Source organism: Dermacentor variabilis, chromosome 4, assembly GCF_050947875.1.
Source record: "Dermacentor variabilis isolate Ectoservices chromosome 4, ASM5094787v1, whole genome shotgun sequence".
NCBI classification, from domain to species: domain Eukaryota; kingdom Metazoa; phylum Arthropoda; class Arachnida; order Ixodida; family Ixodidae; genus Dermacentor; species Dermacentor variabilis.
Window position 1 is genome coordinate 60,382,027 of NC_134571.1, and position 23,583 is coordinate 60,405,609.

The following is a 23,583-nucleotide window of genomic DNA, read 5'->3' on the forward strand; positions in this document are numbered from 1 at the left end:
AAGCCACTGATGATGACAATTTTAGACATGCTGTTCTGTATGTTGTATGCGTGATTAGAAATAATGTAAGCACTGTTCACTTCACTTTGCTGAGTGCGTGTAGCCTCTGCTTTACGGGGCCATGAGTCATTTCATTTTTTGCTTGCTTACGGGGGTTTGAGCCATTGATGATGATAGTTTCTGTTCACGGAGAACAAAAATGCACGGAACCTTAGCCATATACATACAGCTTCGCTGTAAAACATCGACAGACTCAACTATTGTTGACATCTACGCAATGGGAAGCATCGCGCGGATCGTTGCGGCACGAGACGCCGACGCACGTCGAGCTGGTGGTGTTTGTTGTTTTCCTATTGCGTGGTGTTTTAAGAGGACGACGGGAAAGCGAAACGAAATCGAGCTGGTGGTCGACGCCGGATGCCGAAGCGAAACGTGATGCCCCCATCGCACCGCCTGCAGCAGGTAACGCCGGTGCATTTGGATTATCGCCTACTAAATGCGTGCAGTAGGCTACTAATGGCACTACCACGGCCGCTAAATGGAAACGCACTTGGTGCGGCCCGTCGCGTCGCGCCGGTTACACTGGGCGAGGGCGTGATGCGAAAGTTTACAGTTTCCGCCGTCGGGGCGCCACTGCTCCGGGACGCTTTGCAGGAGCAAGAGCGCCCGAGCGCCGCACAACCTTTCGGTCTCACGCGTCGCAGCGGGTTTCTTTATGATATACGACTGCCCTGCTGGGTCTGCGCACGTGTGTGATCGTGTACGGTGTGAACAGATGTTTTAGCACAGCCAGTGCCATCCCGCGCAACGGCTGTGTGCCGCTGTGCAGCACCAACGCAAGGAAAGATCCGACAATTCGATATCATGAATTTCCGTGCGATCCTCAACGGCGGGCAGCATGGTTTAAAACGGCCCGGGTGGAAAAGGCACGAGGTGGGTGCCAAGTGATAAATCACTGGTATGCTCACTGCGCTTTACGGACGCGGACTACAAAAAACGAACGAAACTGAAGATTCTGCATCCGACAGCGATTCCGACTGTGTTTCCGAACTACCCGCATTACATGCAAAAAGAAAGTGAACAAAGAAGAAAGAAGAGGCCACGAATTGACTGCTCTGCTGACTGCACGGCTCAAAAGAAAACAGAGCCCAAATGTGAGTGAAATGAACTTGATCAAGAGGCACGCACAGAAGTTGATAGTGAAAGGTACGATCTGTAAAAAAAAAAAAAAAAAAAAAAAAAAGCAAATAAAGAAACATAGACAGGTGAGGAGTTACATATTTGGTCATTCTTTATGCAGGTTGTAATTCTGAAAGCAGCAAAGGCAGCAAATGCTCCCATTAACTCCGAGGCGAAAGCAGCTGTTAAACTTCCAATTCAGGATGGTGAAACTTGTGTCTTGCCAATTGCCATTTCAGCTGCAGCCAGGGAGCTCTCGAGTAAGCTTGAATTCATCACTATGTGGAGTGAGTCAGTAGCTGACATAGAGTTAGCACCAATTGCATGCCTGGCCGGCTACGTTGCGCGTGCATGTGAGGAAAAGGTACAGTTGTTTTACAAGTTGAAAAAATTGAATAGGCATGAATTATGTTGTCCTTCGTTTAAGTGAGTAATTCATATATATACTGAAATATGCCTGTGGTTCATTTCATTACGAATATAATAGATTATGTTCTTTTAGTACCGTTTTTTAAGCTAAATTGTTATGCTTGTCTTCAGGTGGCTTGTAGTTCCTGCAAACTCCTTCTTCAAGCAGCGAGGCTAGCTGAAGCAATTTATGGATTGATCCGCAACGTTGATGATGGATGGCTAAGGTACCCACAATGGAAGCAGTTGGCCTGCGTAAGCTTGTTTGCACCTTCGTCACCAAGGTCATGAAGTACTCAGACATGAGACGAACCAGCAGGCTATGCAACACCTTGATGTCAGCACTACTTCCTCATTTCACACAATGTCCGGCGCTGACTTGTGAAAAAGAGGACCGCAGCTACGCTCAGGACCTCTGCAGAGTATTTTTGAGCAAGCTCATAAGGCCATTGTTGACGAACTGGGCTAGCAACCTGAATTCGACAGTGCAAAAAATTTTGCTTACACATAAACCTCTCTCGAGGAAAGTTCTGCGCTTGTAAAGCTTTCAGATTCCGTGTACTTTAACTTTAATTTAAATGAAAAGAAAAACTGGACTCAACCTACTGACTTCTGGCTGTATTGTTTTCTTTCCGACCATTGATGTAGGCTAGTAGTGCCCATTTGCAAAATATTTCCTGCATATACCCGTGAACCGGCTGAACTATAATGCTGTACATTTCTGCATGCCCAGAAACGTAAAACAGCGTTAATCATCGGCTCTAATTGTGGACCAGACTGATCAGAGTTCTGAATTCTTAAAACGAGCATTTTTATGCTAAGCAGTTAATTATATGGAACAAGTTAATATAGCGGATAACCAGCTTCGTGCGTGTCGAACGCGAATTACTGAATAGGCGAACGCTCGAAGAAGCGCACCTAAGATAGGTGAGAGCAGCATTCCGGGCAAGTTGGTAATCCATTACTTAAATGATATTGCGCGACAAAAAAAGAAAAACGACACGGACGTGAAAGATGACGAAACACCAAGCGGTGCGTCGTCTTCTCTCACGTCCGTGCCTTTTTTTTTTTTTTTTGTCGCGCAATATCATTTAACTAAAATAGGTGACTTCCGACACAAACTGTCGCTGACAACTACAGCGATGCTGACGTAATGCTATCAGTAGCAAATCGCCAGCTTGCATTACCATTCATATTTTGTGAAACACCGCTACACAGCTCTTTATCGGAACAAATCAAGCGCTGACCGCGCGGCCGCGGCGGCAGGAGCACAGCTCTCTCCCCGCAACTGTCCCGGAGCAGTGGCGCTGCGGCGGCGGCGATGGGAACTAGGAGCGTCACGCCCGGTCACGCCTACCTAGGTGTCACGCCTCTCTCAGCCGTAGCGACGGGCCGCACCAAGTGCGTTTCCATTGAGCGGCCGTGGCACTACGCACCACGCGCTGTAAAACAGACAGGTGATGATGCTCATCGCAATACGATTGACGGCGATAGCTGTGAATGCGGAGTGCGACGACCCGGGCAGAGCTTTGCTGGTACCGGAATAAGAAACTGTGCGCGCCGTCGTTGTCACATGAGTAGGGCTACGTATACTGCTCTCGATCGCGTGCGCCTCGCACCTTTTCTTGTTCACGTGGGATCTAGCGGCCGGAAAACGTATACGATCGCAGTCTACAGCAGGGAACGGCGGCGCGTTTCGGTTATCGCCTATTAAAAGCGTTCCTACGGTACGCGCTGTGAAACAAATAGGCGATGCTTATCTAAATAGGATTAGCGGTGATAACTGTAAATGCCGCATGCGACGACCCCGGAGAGGACTTGCTGGTGCCGAAGTGAAAAACCGAGTGCGCGCCCCGGCGTTTTCAAGTGAGACGGACGGGCGAGTATTACGGTGAAGCTGCCGCGGGGGGGGGGCAGCCATATACTGTTCTCGATGGCGTGCGTCTCACGCATTTTCTTGTTTACGCGGGATCCAGCGGCCGGAAACCGTTTCATACGATCGCAGTTTGGCGACGTACTGAACGTTGGTGCCAAAAAATATTTTCCGGGAACGTATGAAGGGGTAAAAATGAGCGTAACTGTTGGGTCATTTTTCGTTATCGATTGCGAACGTTGGCTCCAGGAAAATGTACGTAACGGGAGCGTATCAACGAGGTTCTATAGTATAGCGGGTGGGGGGGGGGGGGGCGGGGGGGTGCAGGGAATGCGTTGTATTCGGTGCAGGTCCGAATATAACACGAGATGTTTTGAAGGGCTGATTTTTCCGTGGGGATAACGTCTTACGCTACATTCGCGCGAATGCGGCATTTTTCCAGCTTTCTATGGGTCCTGGGAAGTATCTCAGAAATTTAGATCGTGAATTGTTGCTTTCACCTGTCGTCTAGGGACGTCTAGCTGCCTTAATTCTTCATTTCATTCATTCTTCATTCTTCATTTATTCTGGCCCACCCAATGATGACGAGTAGTGCCAGCTGTTTGACAGGGCTTCAGTGGTGAGGCCTGGGACAATGTGCGGAACATGTCACCAGTGTTCACAGAACGTCATAAGAGAGCTGTAAGGGCATGAACACATACTTGTTTAGTTCCTTGTTGTACTCTTCCACGTATACAATGTTGTACTTGTTACTTTATTTCAGCCTTCAAGCCACTTAAAGAAATTACCCTAGTCAAGGGTCAGCAATACCAATAAAAAATGCAAAGGGGAACTGCACTGTCAACAGAAATACTTTATCAGCTTTGCACACATCTTTACATTCACCCAAGTACACAAAGAACAGGCAACCACTTAATCCACCTTCTCCAGGAACAAGTTTGGGTAAAACCTGAGGCCTTCAACAGAGTCGTCCCGGCATACCAAGCCCTTCTGCTCAGCACAAATTAACCTGGACACAGAAATCAATAAAACACAGATGCATTCATTTAGTCATTTGCTTTGCTGCTTATTCATGCATTTGTAGTACACTGTGAATGTTGTTCATGTCTAATAAAAATGCATATCGAAACACATATGAAGGCTAACAGGAAGTGCAATTAATAAGAAACTCAAACAGATGTGGCAAAAAATTGCAGTCATTATTAATGTGAAAAATAAATATGCAATGAGGACATGGAAAATATGGCGTCACTGAGCGTGGATGTTGGTGCCCAATGTGTCTAGTAGTTAAAGGTGCAATGGTACTCAAAGTTGGTTTATGACAGCAAATTGGCCTCACCAGAATTTGTAAATGGGTCTGTATTACGGATTTCAAATTGCAGAACTACAGTGCAATTTCGTTTTTCAAACATTTACACACTAAAAGAGTGGCTAAGGCTTCAACAAATTTCTTTTCCCCCCATAGCATGGTACACCCTCATCAAGTACAAAAGCTACAGAAGACAACCATAGGCCAAACACTGCACAATGCAACAGCAGGGCGAGGGTGGCACTGAGACTTGATTTCTCTGTTAACTTCTGCCACTCGCAGCAGGTGAAGAGGGGCTCATCAGAGGCAACGAAGAGAGTGACTGAACAGCTTGCATAAATTTATTTTACCGGTACATCCATGATCAAAAGTATGCAAACAAGGGGCTCTGCAAAAAAAGAAAGGAGAGGTATTTCCTTGATGCCTTAACATGCAACTTGAAACTGCAGACTGCATTTCAGACATGGTATTGCACTAACGTTATAAATTTCAGGTTGTCAGTCTGAGAGGCCAAGAAATTATTTTTTTTTTTCACAAATACGCTTGTCCACCTACTTTTGACCACAGGTGTCCTGGTGTGTGGTTTTTTGGTTTTCTTAAGCTCACTGGGAGGGCTGTGTATCGTACCATTGACCTGCCTTATATGTGCAACGTGTACCCAGAAAGGCAGCTGCTGCACAATGTTCACAGTAGTCCTATACAAGTACAAACACTTTTCTCCAAGAGTCACTCGAAAGAACATTTCACAGCGCTGTCACTACCCAGCAGGTAATATTTGTGGCAAATTGAATAGTAACTGTGATGCAAAGTGCCAGTTCAATACCTTCTCACATATATATATATATATATATATATATATATATATATATATATATATATTGAATGGCAAACCAGCTCCTAGTAATGAAGGAGCAGGAGGTGAAGACAAGGCAATTTGGTGACGAACAGAAAATTGCATAGCAGCGCAGAGGTTGAAGAGAAATGCTCGACATGCTACACAACAGGACGACAGGTGCCCTGTACCATTCTTTGCCTTGATGATGATATGTGCTGTTTAAACGCACAAGGGTCAGGTCTGGCCAAAGAGCGCCATGCAAGTGTGTATGAGTATTTAATGAGACAAGGAAGTGGAAAGTATTGATGGAATACGGCTGACATAGGCCTAAATATAGAGTTGCTGTGCAGTGCGTAAAACAAATTTATTAAAATTATGACAATGGCTTTAAAGTGTTCAGAGAACGTAAAAGAGATGTTTTGAAAGAATGCGACTTTTAAGATATGTGCATGCCATAGGCACTGCTGCCTCATCAGAAACCTTGGATGCAAGGCTTTGGAGGCATGTGCCACACAAATACTACTATCACAGCAATAGCCTCTGTTAAGAGGTCATGCTACAAATTCATTGGGCGTAGAACTTGTAATGAATGAACATCACTTAAATATTGTAAAAGTGATTTGCTGCTGAAAAATGAGTCCACATGAAGGAACACTGCTGGATGAAGAGGAATATTCTGTTTGCAAGCTTGAGGAGTATTTTTTTCTTTCAGCTTCTGATTCACGGCACTCCATCAGGACATGTAGGATGGTCAGTGTCTCTCCACACTTAGCCCAACGGGAAGGTCACCACCAGACAGCAAGTAAAAGTGGGTCCCGTAGGTATGGTCTATCCTAAGTCGACAAAGAATTACTTCAGTTCGCTGTATTTTCACTGTTGGTCGCAAATTGCCCAATGGAGGCTTAATTAAATGAAGTTTATTCAAGGTTTCAGTGTCCCAAAATCGCTGCTAGTATGTCCTAATTTTTTTGTGGAGAAAAGGCTTCAAGTCTGTTACAGGGACAAGTATGAAAGTGTTGCTCACTTTCGCTGTAACAGATGTAGCCATCTGGTCTGCCAGCGCATTACCCTTGATGCCTCTGTGGCTGGGCACCCAGCAAATTACAAGCCAGTTTGACATGTACACAGTGCACAAAAGTGAATAAAGCTCGCTGAGTAGAGAATTTTTGTTTTTGCAGCAAAACATTAAGGACCTTACTACACTCAAAGAGTCGGTGAATATGATGGCACTGGGTAGGTTGGTTTTCCTGATACATTTAACAGCCGACATTACTTCGTATGCCTCAGCAGAAATGATACCTGTTTCCCGATGTAAAACGTCAGATTCTGAGAATGATGGACCAACTGCTGCAAAAGACACGACAACGTGAGACTTTGATGCCTCAATTTAAATTCTGGGCATGAGTACTTTAACTGGAGTTTTTAACTGGAGCGTGCTTTGTCACATGAATACACGACATGCCACATATAAGCTGCCATTGCCACGGCGGTAAGAGCTTTGTGGGCCCTTTAGACGAGGTTCTAAAAGTGGGAGGCCAGTTCCATCACTGAACTTCCTCACACACAGTGAGAAGGGCTCCTTCGCTGTGGGTAGGTTGTAAAACAGTGTGGTGCACACCATATCATTTATAGTAGTGTAACATGGATGTTCAGAGTTTGCATGTACCTTAAGAAAATATGTAAATCTACAGTATGACCTTTGCAAGTGAACATTTGTTCAATTCCGTGTGGAGGCTTTGCACTGGACTTGTCCTGAACGCACTTTTGACCAGGCAGATACCCAAATGGTGAATCGAATCCTGCATCTTCAACGAGCCCAGTACGGCAGAATGGCACACCACAGCACCATAGTCTAAACATGTAAGGTTTTCACGTGTAAGGCTTTTACGTGTAAGGCATACAGGTCCAATAGGCACTTCCTGTGGAAAGGTCCCGAAGAATACCAAAACGCCACGTCGTATCATATGCCTTCTACAGGTCAAGAAACACTGAAAGAAGGAACTGTTTATGTATAAAAGCATCACTGATGTTGGCCTCAATGCGAACAAGGTGGTCTGTCGTCGACCAACCTTCTCGGAAACCACACTGGAAGGGGCCTAGTATTTTGTTATTTTCTAAGAAACTGATTAGGCACTGGTTTATCATTTTTTCGAATAGCTTGCACAGACAACTTGTTAGAGCTATTGGTCTGTAACTGCTGGCTAGAGACGGGTCCTTCCCTTGTTTGAAGGGCCCCTCACCAGGTCTGGCCATTTTGAGCTGACAAGCGCAGAGCATACATAGCATGATAACGATCGTGTCTGCAAAGTATTACATCGCTACGCGCCACGGAAAGATCCTAAATTTTAAACCGAATGCCGTTTTTCCTTCTCCTCGCGGCCACCGCGCTCCAAGCCGGAGGATGACATACTCACGATCGTGTCTGCAAAGTATTACATCGCTACGCGCCACGGAAAGATCCTAAATTTTAAACCGAATGCCGTTTTTCCTTCTCCTCGCGGCCACCGCGCTCCAAGCCGGAGGATGACATACTCACGTCCCTGTGCCTATGTACTCAAGTCCACAGTATGACGTCGCTCGTGGTGACACAGGACTTCGAGAGTTATTTGAGGTACCATCTGTTATTTGTGTGGTCTGTTGCTTGAATTGACGAACTGAAGTTTAGAGAAATGATAAAACACACAAACGGAATGTCTGCATGTTTTTTGCTTTACTTTGCATTGAAGCAAAAGAGTTGTACTTCCGCTTCGTCTGCTTGTTCCTATGGTCGTGCAGTCACGTGTGCAGGTACCAAAACTATGCCATTTTCTACTATGTTCCAGCACATGATCATGCTCTGCGATCTGCTTGTTCTGCCTCAGTATTCGTGTAGCACTGAATTACATCGCTAGTCATGTGTCCTTGTGCACAGCGCACAAAATCGTGTGCGGTGCGAAACGATAACAGCTCATGCGCACCGCCGCCAGCGGAAGTGCGTATCACAAAAAAAAAAAAAAAAAAAAAAAAAAAATTTGAGGAGAACAAAAAAAGTTAAGGCGGGGCCTGTGACATATGTGTCACGCGATCCTCAAGTCCGGGATGGGAGAATGAAGGGAAGGAATTTCGCTTGCGAAAGCTACACGAGGCGAGTGGAGAGAAAGTCCCGCTATGCAATGGAGCCCACCTGCCGAAATCATGGGTTCGCGGCAGTGAAATATTTCTATCTTGGCTATTAATGAGCCGACTTGAAAAATTTTTGTGGCAGAACACTCCCTAGAGGAAACGTAACAGCTTCCAGTGTATAACCAAAATTTGCTATAGGGCCTGGTAAGGGCTCCTTTAAGTGTGGGTATAACAATAGCTTCTTTCCAAGCAGATGGAATGTATCCAGCTGCCCACAGCGTTCAAAAGAGGTAAAGTATTTTTAGAATTTCTGAGTGTATGTGTTTGATCATTTCATAAATTCTGCTATCACTACCTGGTGCCAAGTCTGCACAACTATTGAGAGATGCGTGAAGTTCAGCTAATCTGAACGGGCGACTGTACGCTTCATTTCTTCCACATTTGCGTTCAAGGTGCTGTCACTCTGTGTTTTTTCTGAGCCACAGGAAAGTGTGCGTGTAGTGTGAGGCACTCGAGATTTTTTCAAAGTGCTCACCTAGAAAATCTGCCTGATTTTCCAGGCCATCTCTTTCGGTATTTACTAGGAGTACAGGATGTGACTGTTGGCCTTTTAATTTGTTTACCCAGTTCCAGACCTTTCTCCCATCAGTGTATGAATTAATGCTGGATATATACTTCTCCCAACTATCCCTCTTAGCTCAACGATGTGTTCTTCCGCCCTGCGACTTTGCTTGTTTAAAATTAATGAGGTTTTAAGCAGCTGGGCAGTCACGTAGCAGACCCCAAGCTTTCTTTTGCTTTTTCCTTGCCTTTTCACACTTGTCATCCGACCACGGGGTGCGGCATTTGTTAGACAGTCCATTTGTTTGTTGAATGCATTTTGTGGCAGCGTCTATTATAAAATCTGTCATGTAAGCCATGGCATTGTCTATATTAAGACCAGCAATGCCCTCCCTGTCTAAACGTGTATGTTCTCGGAATAACTCCCAGTTCACCAAGTCAACCTTCCATCGAGGAGGACGTGGGGAGCATTCGTCCTGTGTTGCAAGATTTAGAACTATCGGGAAGTGGTCACTTCCGAAAGAGTTTTTAATAACATTCCACTCGAGGCACAGTAGGAGAGTGTTGGATACTACGCTTGAGTCAACTGAGGAGTAGGTGTTGTGCGCAACACTTAGTACGTCTGCTCCTTCTTACTGAGCAAGCATGCACCAGATGAATAGAGAAAGTTTTCAATTAACCGCCCTATTCCATCGCAACAGGAGTCTCCCTACAATGTGTTATATGGGTTTAGATCTCTAACAACAATACGTGGCTCAGGGAATTCATCAATGTAATTTTGAAATTTGGTTTTATGAAGTTGATAGGTGAGAGGGATGTATATAGAGCTGATAGTAACTAGCCTGTTAAACAAGATCGCTTGAACAGCAACAGCCTCTAGGGGCATATGGAGCTTTTTATTCGCGACAGGCTACACATCTATCGACTATAATAGTCATACCACCAGATGACGCAGCTCCATTATCACGGTCTTTACAAAAAATGGTATATTGTGGAAGAAAATTGGTTTGTGTGTATTTGAAGTGCATTTCTTTAACACACAGCACCCTGGGACTAAGTTTGCGGAGGAGTTGCTTAACGTCATCGAGATTATGGAGGAGATCTTTGACGTTCCAATGAACTATTTGAGTACCCATAACAAAAAGAGTTTTGTAGTGCGTGTTTAAGAAAAGAAAGTTAGTTTATAGAGGCCTTTACCAGCCCTGTGATCAGAGGTTACTCTCTTTTGGAGCAGTCAAAAGACTCTTGCCACTCCTTAGGCGCTAACTGCGTCATTTGGCTGGGAGCCGTGTCCACCACCTCTTGCGGTGTGCTGAACACCCACTCCTGAGCGCTGCATTTTCCATGAAGGCCTCGTTTCAGAGGACGAGACCCTTTCAGAGGAACAGCCCCTGAGGCTGATGGCCACTTCATCCGGGACAGTGGAGCAACAGTAGCTGCAGCCACCAAGGAGGCGGGGATGGCTTCACTGCCGGCTCACACTGTGTGGGCCAGACCGTTGCCGGGCGTCATTGTGGCACTGCCCCCTGATGCGCCACATCAGCAAAACTGACTTTGGGCAGGCGGGACACCCACCTGCACGCCTCCTTGAATACTATATTTTCTTTCACTTTTACGGTCACAATTTCTTTTTCTTTTTTTACAGGATGGGCACGACCATGAGTATGCAATGTGCTCCCCATTACAGTTCGCACAGTGGAGGGAGTTTTCACATGATTTCGAGAGGCATTCATTTGTGCCGCATTTCACACAAGTCTGACAGCCTTGGCGGCTCTGTGAACTGTGGCCAAATCGCTGGCACTTACAGCGTTGCAGGGGATTTGGGACATACGGCCTGACCCAGATCTTCACATATCCTGCTTCAATAGAGTCGGGCAGGATGCTTGAGCCAAATGTAAGTATTAGGTGTTTGGTATCGATTTCTTTTCCATCAAGCCTCATTTTAATTCCATTAACATTGATCACATTCTGATAATTCCAATCCTCTAGAAGTTCAGCTTCAGTCAATTCTATCAGATCAGCATCGGAGACAATACCGCAGGTGGTATTCATGGTACAGCTTGGGGTCACTGTTACTGGAACATCCTCAAAGGACACAAAGTTGGGCAGTTTTTCATGTTGCTTCTCATCACGCAGCTTCAGAAGCAGATCATAGCTTGCCATTTTCTATGCTTTGTAACCAGGCCCAAGAACTTCAGTCAGAGATTTTGAGACGATGAAGGGTGGAATCATTCTCACCGTCTTTCCAGGTTTATCAGAGTGGATTACGTGAAAGGGGGGAAGTTCTGTGTTCGGTTGCCGAAAAATTGAAAGACCTCTTCGGTGCACCCTCGTTTCTGAGGGCGATCATGAAGTGGGCAGAAGTTGCCATGGACATACATAATAAATTCGGCAGCGGCGCCAGCCACCCACCACGAAGCCCAACGAGGGGACCCTGCAGGACCGTGAAAGGCTAGGTCCTGCATACGCCAGCTGTACGACACTACTATAACCAAATATGGTGTACCCAAGGTTGGCTAACCAGAGAAGGTTAACCCTTGCTGCCTAGGAAATTAGAAGTAAAAGCAAATAAAGAGAGGACACAAAAGATTCAAAGAGAGAGAGAAAAACTAGGATTGGAGAGGAGGACAGGAAAAGGCAACTACCAATTTCCCCCGGATGGGTCAGTCTGGGGGTGCTGTTTACATAAAACCGAGGCCAAAGGGATGCGTTGCCTCCACCGAGAGGCCATAAAGATCCAAGCACTCAGCAGTGGCTCAACCCCCAGGATCGCCTCTTCCCTGGACACGGCTAAGCCACACACTGTCAGACGCGGGACGGTCCAATCCTCGTGTACTTGGGTACGTGCTCTCGCAACACACCAAATGCCTGCTGACGCAGACCATTCTTTGCCTTGTTGCATCATAAATGAATGCTTGTGTGGAGCACAACAATGTTCTCAAAAAAGCGAAAAATATTTTATGGAGTAATTGAAGCCTGGAGGACAAAATTTTTGTACTAAAGGAAACTATTGAGACAACACACAAGGAGTTGAGAAGCCTCTATGGCTACTTTCTCAGCATGATTAAAGCAGCACTGAACGATATTGACACAAGATGATTTCAAATTACGCGCGCCAGCCACTTCCTGCGTCCGTCCAGCTGTTTACTGCTTCCTGCGAAAGATAGTGGCAGTGAAACGGGCAACACGGGCTCGCAAGGCACGCACAATCGGAGAAACGTGCTGAGCGCGGGACACGAGGGAAGAAGAAGTGCAGGACTGCGGCGAAAGAGACTGTGGACGTTTAAGCGAAGCTCTCGCTTAGCTGTTTGTCGGGCACAAGTTCGCCCAAAGTAAAGTTATTAAAGTAGCGTCACTCAACTGTGCTTTACAATATACAGTAGAACCTCGTTGATACGTTCCTGCTATGTACATTTTTCCAGCACCAACGTTCGTAATTGAGACCAAAAAGTGACCCAATAGAGTTACACTCATTTTTTACCAGTTCATATGTTCCCGGAACACACGGTTTTTCAGCACTAACATTCAGTACATCACCAAACTTCGATCGTATTATATGTTTGCCAGCTGCTAGATTCTATGTAAACAAGAAAACGCGTAGGTGCGCACGATCAGGAACAGTATATAGCTGCCCGCCGCGGCAGTTTCACCGTAATACTCACCCGTATATCAACACCGGCGCGCACTCAGTTTCGAATTCCGGTACTGACAAATCTTCTCCGGGATCGTCACACGTGGCACTCACAGCTATCACTGCCAATCCTATTACGATAAGTATCTTCGCCTATCTGTATCACAGTGTGTGCTGCCGTTGGAAACGTGGTGCATGCTTTTAACAGGCGATAACTGAAACACGCCGTCGTTCCCTGCAGCAAACAGCTGCAGGGAATGGCGTTTCGCTTCGCATCACATTTCGCTTTGGCGGCATCAGGTGTCGCCCACTTAAAATACCACGCAATAGGAAAACAACAAAATGCATCTCGGGCCGCCGGAGCACCACCAGATCCACGCACGTTGGCGTCTCGTGCCGCAACAATCCGCGTGACGCTTCACATTATGCAGATGCCACCAATAGTTGATCCTGTCAATTTTTTAGTTACTTCGGATTGTACATTTGCTCAGTTAGTACGTTTTTCCTCACTTTTTTTTTTAACGTATGAACAAGGTTCTACTGTAATAGCATGCCATATGGTTCCCTGCTTCAACACTGATGCGACAAGAGTGTAGTGCTCACCTTTCTTTGGCCAATATGACTGAAATGTGAATGAGGGGTGAGAGTTGTTCAGCTGACAATGAACCATGCTCATCAATCTGGAAGAAAACAGTTTCTGAGACTTTAGTTGCTACAGTTCTTGCCTGTTGCAGTTGTGAAACACATAAAATGCAATACACGGTATAAAGGTCTATCAATACCATAACCAAGGGCTTGAATACCAGGGCTGGTTCACAATCAGAAAATATAGACAGTAAGCTCAAAGATGCAGTAACAACCCAACCAACCAATATTTATTCTTTCTTTTCTTTTTCTCATCAATTGTGAAGTAAGTGTGCTGTTGAGGAAAGGGCTAAGAAAACCTTAGAAGCTTACTATTAGTGCGTCATCTTAACAGTTTAGTTACCTCACATGCATTCTGACAGTTCCCACATGTCTAGAGAAGTGGGCAATTGATAAATAATTAGGAATTAATAGTAAACAAGAATACATATAAAGGTTCTCAATGGCATCTCATCCAGCACACTGTAGCCCATTACAAACAACAGTTAGGAGAAACTTCAGACATTGCAAGATGATATGAAAGGGCACTGCCAATAGCTTACAATGATATGATATTACCATACCACAATCAGCCATTGTCAGGAGCAGTTACTTTGAGGTAATAACCAAGCCAGAAACATGCTTCTCAGGCAGTCGGAACCATTTTGAATGTTACAACTGACAATGGTTTAGCCTTTAACCGGATGTTTGCTCATCATGCACACACATTGCGTTACTGTCCCTATCTCCATCATTGTCATCATTTTTCTCCTATTCTTTTCTTCCCTGCTCTCAGCGTTGAGTAGCTATCCAGAGCCTTACACACGAGGCCTACCTCATAGCTTTCTTTATATAAACTCTTCCGGTACTTTAACAGTTTCCTACAAAACTAAGAGCTACTTCATTTTCAAATAGACAGCTCTGATCTAGAACTTTATCGTAGAAAACCAACAGCATTGGAAGGAATGAACACTTGCCAACTGTCGTGCCTCTGCACTTGTTTTTTCGTCATTTTGCGTTGCCAGTTTCAGCACTGTGACTCCACTTCCAAACACATGCAACCTGTGGATAAACAGGTAACATACAACATGTTACAAAAAACAAAGTTCTCACACTTCAATCATCTCATACAAGTTGTGCCAGTGTAGAACCAGCTCAAGTTCCTTGACAAGGCAAAAGCAACAGTAAAATGGCTTCAATGATAAGAACAAGAAGCATTACAGATATACAAATCTGATAATGTTCCAAGCGCATGCTCAACTCATGCAAGGACTACCGAGCGTCAGTAGTCCTTACTGCTTTGCTGCTCCATGGCCAAGACAACCTTGAGCACAACACCTAGATAGGCAGCATGTGCATTTTGTCAGGTGATTTCTTAAGGGGTGCAACTCCTCAACACTGCTGTTGCACGATCTTTTTACCCTCCCCTTCCTGCCAATTAATCTTGAATGTTAAATGAGCTGGTCACAGTAAAACTAAAAAAAAAAGGGGGGGAGGGATAGTGGTTGAAACGTAAAAACTACAAGCTCTTAACTATAACTGCCCATCAATGTGATAAGGGTTACAACTGCTAGCATCACTTTCAGAAGTAGTGGGGTAGTGAAAGTCATCGTGAAATCTGTTTACTTATAGCATTAATTATGGCAGCAGATCACCTAGCTGCCTGTACTAATTTAGAGCAGATTTATTGGCCTTATTACACCAAGCTACACCAAACAGACTTGGTAGCCATGCTCATGTGACAGACACGCATATCCTTGCTTGTACCATCCTGTCACCTGGCTTGCGATAGCGTGAAACTATTCCACTCTGTTTTTATTCCAGATCCACCATCTGCCCTCAGCGATTGGTCAAAATGTTTCAGGCCGGGCCCATATGGGTATATATACCAGTATAGGCTGGCATAAATAGCACATAGACTTGTTTAACAGCCACATTAATGTAACACCAACATTCTCAAATTCAAGAGAAACATTCTGCCAAATACTTTAAAATTTTACTTGTATAGAAGCTACACCCCAATGTTTAGAGAAAGGTGGGTGTATAAAAAGCAGTCTTCTGGTAAGGAAAGCCTAGCTTATCAGCATTGAGCTGTAGATACAGTCTACATTGAATAATTTTGTATATCCTGGTGTTGGTCATCTCACTTCACATGGGTATACGTAGCAGCTTCATTTCATGACCGCGGACAGGTCAAGTTTCACTAAATATTTATGCAATAAAAATTGTGTTTCTATCCATGTAACGGCTGCACCTTAACCTTTTGCAGGAAATCTTGGAAAAGAGGGCGTGGATATTAGAGGAGCCTATACAATGTACACTCAGAAATTGTCACGGCATGCGAAACAGGGACGGTGTGTAAAAAGGCTCTCAAATGCACAATGTATCGCAGATTGAACAGCTCAGAGATCTTTTTTCACTATTAAACTTTACATGCTGTTAGTTTCAAAATGACGTGCTGTTTACCTCAACGGTAGCTGTAGCGACTCCATTACCTTGCATGCATTCAGAAGGTCCTCTGGTGATAAAAGCTGCATGGAAAGTAAAACACCACATTCAAGCACAGCGCTACATCCTGGGTACAGTACCATAGGTGCCTGTTCTCGTAAATAATTCTGCCTATTATCCCTAAAATGTACCGTACCAAAATGCTCATCAATGGGAATGTGGCCACCGTGGCCGAGAACCATATGAACAACCTGGTGCTCATGGCACTCTTCTGCCAAGACAAAGTCAGGGGTACTATTCCTGGTTGCAGCAGCTGTATTTCAACGAAGAAGGAATGCAAAACGCATGTGTATCATCTTTTGGGTACAAGTTAAAGAAATCCAGGTGGTCAAAATGAATCCGAAGCCTTTCACTACAGCCCCCCTCATAATCCATGGCAAAGTTTTGCTTGTGCAGTTGCATCTGTAGTTTCGTCATTGGTCTCGGTCTCGTCTGTGGTTTCATGTGTGAAATTTCAACAAAGGTGGAATGCAAAAACACACATGTACCATGCACGTTAAAGAACCCCCAGGTGGTCAAAATGAATCCAGAACCCTCTACTACAGCACCCCTCATAACCCACAGTGAAGTTTCGAGACATTAAACCACACAGTGTAATTTTTCTTTAATCAAGTCCGAAGTGAGCTCTCACAATTGGTCATTTTTTGTTTAAAAGAATGCTTCCTACAAGCTGCCAAACACCAGGCACAAAAGAACTCACCTCAAGGCCCCTTGCTCTGTTTATCCTACAGTAGACATCCGTTAGGGAAAGAATTCCTCCACTTTCCTATTGAAAAGAATGATCGAGTTAGTTTGCAATATTGTTTCACTCAATTCAATATTGTTTGAACTGAGTCTGACAATGACACAACCTAAATTTGTGCAGTAACCACAATGCCATGTCGGTGCATCTTACCAGCCAATATACAAACTGACACAAGAAAAACCTGACGTTCAGACACAATTCATGCCAATTATGCACAAGCTTTAGAAATGTAGCCAACAGGCCAGATGCCACATAAGATTGACATCAAAGAGCACTGCTCTTTAACAATCACAAGTATGTCTTGCACACTTTCTCTCAGTATGAAAATGACAGACAGTCACAGCTACTGCAAACAAAAATGTTAACATAATGGCTGCTCAGAAATAACGAGCTCCTAACCTGTGCAGGATAATCCCACATTACACAAATCAACAGCAGCAAGATGACAGCAGGGCAATTAAAAGTAACACAGAGAACACAGACTTTATCAATCAATGGCTCCTGAAAAATCTGATCATCAGTATCACTGCACCTGTGAAATGAAATGTTAGATCAACACCCAAGGAACGGCCTTTGAAACACACACCTGGACAGGTCCCTCCAGAACTTCAGCGAGCTGCTTGGCAAGCTCTTGGTAGTAGTTAATTCCAGATCCATAGGCACTTTTTGTGACTGGATCGCTGATTCCAAGAGACAGCAAATGAGACTTGAACATGATCGTCTGTGCAGACACAAGTAGGTAGCAAGAGTTGGTGACAGCCACAAAGGAAGAGACACGAGGAATCGGAAGCTTGGCATTGCCAACAAAACGAACATGTGACCAAGAAGTGTGATGAAAAAAACAGCGGCATGAGGGCTGTGCTAGATGGAATGAATGCATTCTTAAAATCAGGGTTGGTATAATGTGACGTCTCTATTTTCTTGATCCTCTTTTTTTCTTTTGATGTACCACTCACAAACAGCTGACCACAGCACAGACATGGTCCGTGTACTGCTTGGACCCTTGGCAAAGTGGGAAAAGAAGTAGCACTGTAACAGAGTCGTTATATTGTCTCTGCCCAGAACAATACACACACCGGAAGCGCAAGAGGAGAGAAATAGTGCCGTCCAACAACTGAAGGTTGTGCTGCGTGTGCTTGCAAGCATTTCTTTAATCAAACTAAAATTACTGTTACGTATCTTAAACAGTCAATCGCTTTACTTGACTGTGAGATACAGCTGCTCATTGATTTAATGTGATGCGTCTTACTGGCTCTGTGCCCAGGTTGGTTCTACTTTATTTATTTAGAGTTACTTCATATTAAACATTAAACTGTTGGACACCACTGTGTCCTGTGTTCCTTCTTTTGCGATGCCGTCCTGTAATTTACCCACTTTTTTCACTCATTTTATCAACACAAGAAAATGTGTGGGTGACAAGGCAACATACAATGCATCAGGTAGCATAATATGCAAGCTTCCATTCGTGTGCTTTGCTACTGAGAGGACAAAAAACCTGACCAGCAGGCATGCCTTGAAGTGCACACAAGTGCTTGAAATTGGCTGCCTTTTCCTGATAACTGTCAGCAGAAGAGACATGTCGAGTGCATGGAGCATCCTTTGTTGTGCATACTAACAAGCAGAAGTGCATAAACGGCACTATGCTGATGTAAACTTTCTGCGGAGATCTGTATTTGTCTTGAATATTTGTTTGAACGTGTTCAGAGTGTTACAAAAGCTTTGCTCTCCCTGTACGCCTAACCGTCACCACATTTTTCGCACATGTCAACACACATTAGATGCATGTAGACAATGCATGTTAATTAAAAAAATTATGTGTACGGCAAAAAAAAATATCTGATTTTAAGACTTGCTGAACAGAACTACTGTTTGACACAAACAAAAATGTAAATGCGTGAAGATATGGTTGTAGTGGTGAGTAGGGGTTGCTGCTAAAAGAATGAATGAACAACATCTTTATTGGAAAGGCTGGCACTTTGGCCTAAAGTGCTCATACTTACTTCATCATCAGTCAAGCTACTTCCTTTCTCTTTTAACTTCTGTGTGATACTTTTGGACAGTGCCACCATGTCCTTCGCCTGAAACGAAGCACAAAGAACAAAGTGACAGTTCCCTCCTGTACATGTGTGCATACGAGTTCATGCCCCGTTAACCAGAAAAATAGGAAATGCTGCATTCGACTATATTTTTGTGAAAGCCTAAAGGGACACTAAAGGAAACTAATAAGCAGAGCTAGATTTAAAGATTAGCCTTCCGTAACAATGAAATTGTCATTCGTAGCAAGAACAAAGGTTTTGTAAGCGAGAAAATGATGAAAATGAAAAATCAGAGTGACGTCACCTGTTGCAGACTATTGCCTCTCACAGGGCGTCAGCACTGGCTGATTCAGAGAGAGTGGCATACAGGGAGATCACATGAAAATTATGCCGACTTGTCCCTTTGGCGTGGGCAGTTCAAACTCGGGAGCAGCAGCAGGACCTTCGGCAGCAACTTTCTACACAACTTAGTGGTATATTAGCACAGAAAGTGTTGATAGACTTCTAGACAGTCTATCGGTCTAGCTCAACTTAATCCTTTAGTGTCTCTTTAAGCTGCAGTGAACTGCAGATACAATTAAGTTGACCATTATATTATTTGCAATGAAGCAAGACACGACTGGCACACAGAAAATAATGATAGACTTCCACACAAATAATCTATCGATCTAGCTCAACTTTATCCTTTAGTGTCCCTTTACCCTTTAGGTTGAAATGAACTGCAGACACAACTAAGATGACCATTATAATTAATTGAAATGAAGCATGACACAACAATCAACATTTTTTACTTAGTCCAGATGTTATGAATTTCAGAAAACAAGTAGATCACGAAATATTCAAATTAAGGCCCAGTTCCGAAATTTGTTTGTCAAGTACATGTAACAAAATGAAATTATAAGTTGTAAGCCCTAAATTTTACGTCAAAGCCGGGTGATATAAACAGAACAGTACTGCTCTGCCTTGAGGCATGCCATGCACAAACAATTCTAACTTTCTTGCTTCTTTTTATAAACCTCTCAAAACTAAAAAATATTCATCACATCAAGCTGTAGTCTTTGTTTGCACAAGTAATAATGTAAACATCCCAGGAAATTATAAAATGTTGAATGGATTTGACATACGAAATAACCTGCTGGTTTCTACATGCAACAAAGGCTGTACAAACAGAAGTTTCCCATTCACACTTTACCATAGAACTTCGATGCCTTGTTGAAAACACTTTTAGCTATAACAGCTGTGAAATAGGATATACTGAAACTGCAGCTTGCAGCTTTTATTTCAACATTTTATAAGTGAGTTTTCTTCGGTGAGAGAGAGTTGGCATGAATTCCTGTCTTTGTAATCAATTTCGTTCAGTGTCTTTGTGAATAAATGTCACATAATCAGTAACATGTGTACCATTAGTGTTTTCTTGTCTGCAGTATTATGTTTTCATCACATCACTCCATCATAGTTCATGACTACATACATTTGCGAATACACATCTGCGAGTACAGCCGTGACAGTATTACGAAAGCAAACAATGATAAAGACACTTGCCATTTCCATCAACTTGCTAAGGTCTTCGAAGGCTGCAGATATATTCTTGTCTGCTTCATCATGCTTGGCCTGGATCTGACGTTCAATGCCAACAATGCCAGTGCGAATCTTTTTGCCCTGTCAAAGTAAGTTGCTATGTTCCAAGGTGCTCTTGTCCCCACCTGGATCACTGTCACGCCCAGAAATTATGATATATCTGTGCTCACTCACTCGTGAATCCACTGTCGGCATCTTCAGCCAATCTTTTCTTTGGAGCGCTGCTTGCATTTCCTGGTAAAACTGATGTCACGAATTTAAGCGTAGCTCGCATACTACGCGCTATTGTGCGCCTTACCTCTGATGAGCCTCCACTCCGAAAGGAGAACCGCACATAGTCGAATGGACTGCTCTGCACGACGCCAGCATGTTTCTCGTCAGTCGGTGGCGAGACGTGGGCCACTACCTTGGCGCTGTGATGCGGCAGGACATTGGTTACACGACAAACAGGGTTTCCACAGCAGCCGTACCTTTTACTCCAGCTCCCACTCTGTTCTTCGATAAGTACGATGAGGCTCAGATGCAAGCTTATCCGCTGTTTCTGCATAAAAAAGAACAAATGAAAGTAAAGTGACCCTGCTAAGATGATCACGGCGACAGCTACCTCAGGTCCTGTCCAGTAGACTTGATGCGAAGTCAGCACCAACTCGCCTCCAACGAAAGGTGTCTGCAACAATTACACGTTAACGCCAGCCCCATCAATGGTAACTCGCGGCAGCATTTTTTTTTTTTTTCAAGCAATATTCATGACACAGCTGGCAAAGGGCGAGTTTCATCTCGCTGGGTGCACATCACCTTTCTCTCACCGTCGTACAGTGCTACACCCGGCTGTTGCCGAAGGATCACTTCGCCACTTTGTAGATTCTCCCTGGACCACACAAACCTATTCATCACTGCCTTCAAACAGGAATTGTCAGATCCATCAAAGTGTAATGTAAGAAAAATCTATGCACATTTGATCGCTGCACCACCGGCTGCACGGCACACCCACTGTACCCAAGACAACCAGAGACAATCATAACAAAGCGATCTCAACGCCATCCCGACTCAACCGAAGGCCTCAACGAGAAAGTTATAAAGTAGGAGCCAAATTTTGCGCTTATGTTTGCTTGAGTCATCCTGAAATTCTTAGCAGACTACAAGCGAATTCAACAACTAACAATTAGTATTTGTCGATCAGAGATGTTGATGCGCAAGAGGGCTTGACTCCGAGATAGCCACCAACTATACTAGTTTAGCTATGATAAGAAGCTTCCGAGAAGTAGTCGCTGGAACCTGTGCACCGGGTAAAAAATTCGGAAATCGTTGATCCTGCTCAGAGATAGCAAAAAGGCAACCCGTTAAGCATGTGCTTGGTTTGCGGTATACGCATGTAGGAATGTATGGAGGAAGTGAAAGGGCGTGCGCAGCGTCGTTCGTGCCACCTATGTCCGGCGCTACAAAGTAATATCGGGAGAGTGCATGCAGTTCATTCACCGTAATTTATTTACGTTTCTTCAGTAACCAATTACATGCAACCAGTTACTTTATTGATAAGACAAGCCGTGTAATGATATAGCTTAGGCAATAACTACTGTAAGACGCCTCGGGCCCTGAACCACTTTTTATCGAAGTGGAGAAATACATTTGAAGTGAAAATAGGCTATTTCAGAATCATTTTGCTGCAAAAAGTACTTCAATGCGTTCAGCAGAAGCGGAGTTATCGGCAATCAAACACGGCCTCAGCTGTGCTCCCCTTCCTCCTCCAATGCCTTGCACTGCGAAGGCTACGGCGGAGACGTCACCGTGGCGCGCAGTTCAAATTTCCGATTTGGTGCCTATGCCGCGCTAAACGTAAGCCAAGCGCGGCTGTTCTCAGAAAGCCGTAGTGCGCTTAGCCACTGGACTCGTGGTGGCACCTCGCGGCGGCCGCGGTGTAGCCGAGCGCAGCGACCAATAGCAGCCGCGTATTGGAGTGTGCTTTATGACGAAATAAAGCACACAGAAAAGAGCGAGGAGCATGGGTTTTTGAAACGAGAGCGTTTGAGAAAAAGGTGACTCCGTGCTCCGCTTGCGAGCTCCACGGCCCGCGTACGACAGCAGAACTTGGCTGAGATGTTCACAACAGAGAACGTATGCCACGCGCGGACTATGTTATTTCACCAAGCCCGAAGGGTGGTTCAGGGCCCCTTTAACGAAGCACTTCACTGCGCCCGTTTCAAGCAGTTACTATCATTGAAGTACACTGAATTGTCCACCTTTCCATTAATAATCGTGGATTTTCATTATTTATGTTACCCATGGCACACACATCAATGGCCTATTGTCCTCTCACATCAATTTGAGGTTGAGTTGACAAGCTTCTAATGCAGAGTCCCATCCCTTAGTTCTACTGTATTGAAAAAGAAACCACTGATCATTTCCTTCATTAGCGCCACTATTTTACCTCCTTGCACAAAATTTTCCTTCAACTCCCTCTTTGTCAGCTCGCATTCGCGATGTCTATACCAAATTTATTATAATTTGGAGCTGTGCAGTTTGGCCGCAGCCACAGGGCAATTTGCAATGCACGCCATAAATTTATAGAAGCAACAAGCTGGTTACATTGCTAGGAATTCTGACTACCAACAGTTTTAGCACGTTCTATTACTTACAATTGTTCTAAATGTTGCTATATTTTATCATAAACTAAATTTATTTTCTTGCTTTTTCAAACTGTTTTTGTTGTTTATAGACACTAACTTAATTCTTCACTTGTGTGGCCAACTCCTCTTGTGGGTATGTGCGATGTTTTTCAACATGGCACATACCCATAGACTCAGCATACAATGAAAGACAACAGATGCAAGCCCCCCTATCCCACCCACACACTGCGCTATTGCATAACCACGATCTATATCCCTTTCAAGTGCCAATTAATATTGTTGATTTAAAACTTACTTTCACCACATTTCTTACATCTTCAGAATAATAAATAACATACAGCTGCAGAATAGATTAACAATTTTCAATGCTTTAGCGAGTTTTGTCAAGTTCACAAAATGTGGACTCGATGTGAAAACTCACTTACAGGAACATTAGATATGAGAACATCAACTATTTCATGTCTAGCAGGCCTGAAAAGCACCTATATAGCCACTTGAATATTATGCCTGGTGCCACACATTGTGAAAAACAATCAAAGAAGTGAGCCTGCTGCATACAATGACATACTA

The 23,583-nt window shown here is 44.2% G+C and overlaps 1 protein-coding gene across 2 annotated transcripts; it reads right to left on the reverse strand.

Annotated features, from left to right (window-relative positions):
• Positions 1-4,293: 4,293 nt before the first annotated feature.
• Positions 4,294-21,779, reverse strand: Vps36 (vacuolar protein sorting 36). Of its 2 annotated transcripts, none has more exons than XM_075689236.1 (13): positions 21,185-21,778; positions 20,994-21,056; positions 20,860-20,930; positions 20,688-20,802; positions 20,564-20,632; positions 20,354-20,470; positions 18,776-18,853; positions 17,362-17,496; positions 16,731-16,796; positions 15,989-16,053; positions 14,500-14,584; positions 13,502-13,578; positions 4,294-4,469 (listed from the first exon to the last, which is right to left on the reverse strand). In XM_075689236.1, exons 1-13 carry the CDS (start codon positions 21,278-21,280, stop codon positions 4,373-4,375), a joined length of 1,134 nt encoding a protein of 377 aa, XP_075545351.1. In that variant the 5' UTR covers positions 21,281-21,778; the 3' UTR covers positions 4,294-4,372. The 2 variants fall into 2 exon arrangements, with proteins under 2 accessions (XP_075545351.1, XP_075545352.1); XM_075689237.1 differs by lacking the exon at positions 4,294-4,469 and adding an exon at positions 4,529-5,157 and having other exon boundaries at positions 21,185-21,779.
• Positions 21,780-23,583: the final 1,804 nt, after the last annotated feature.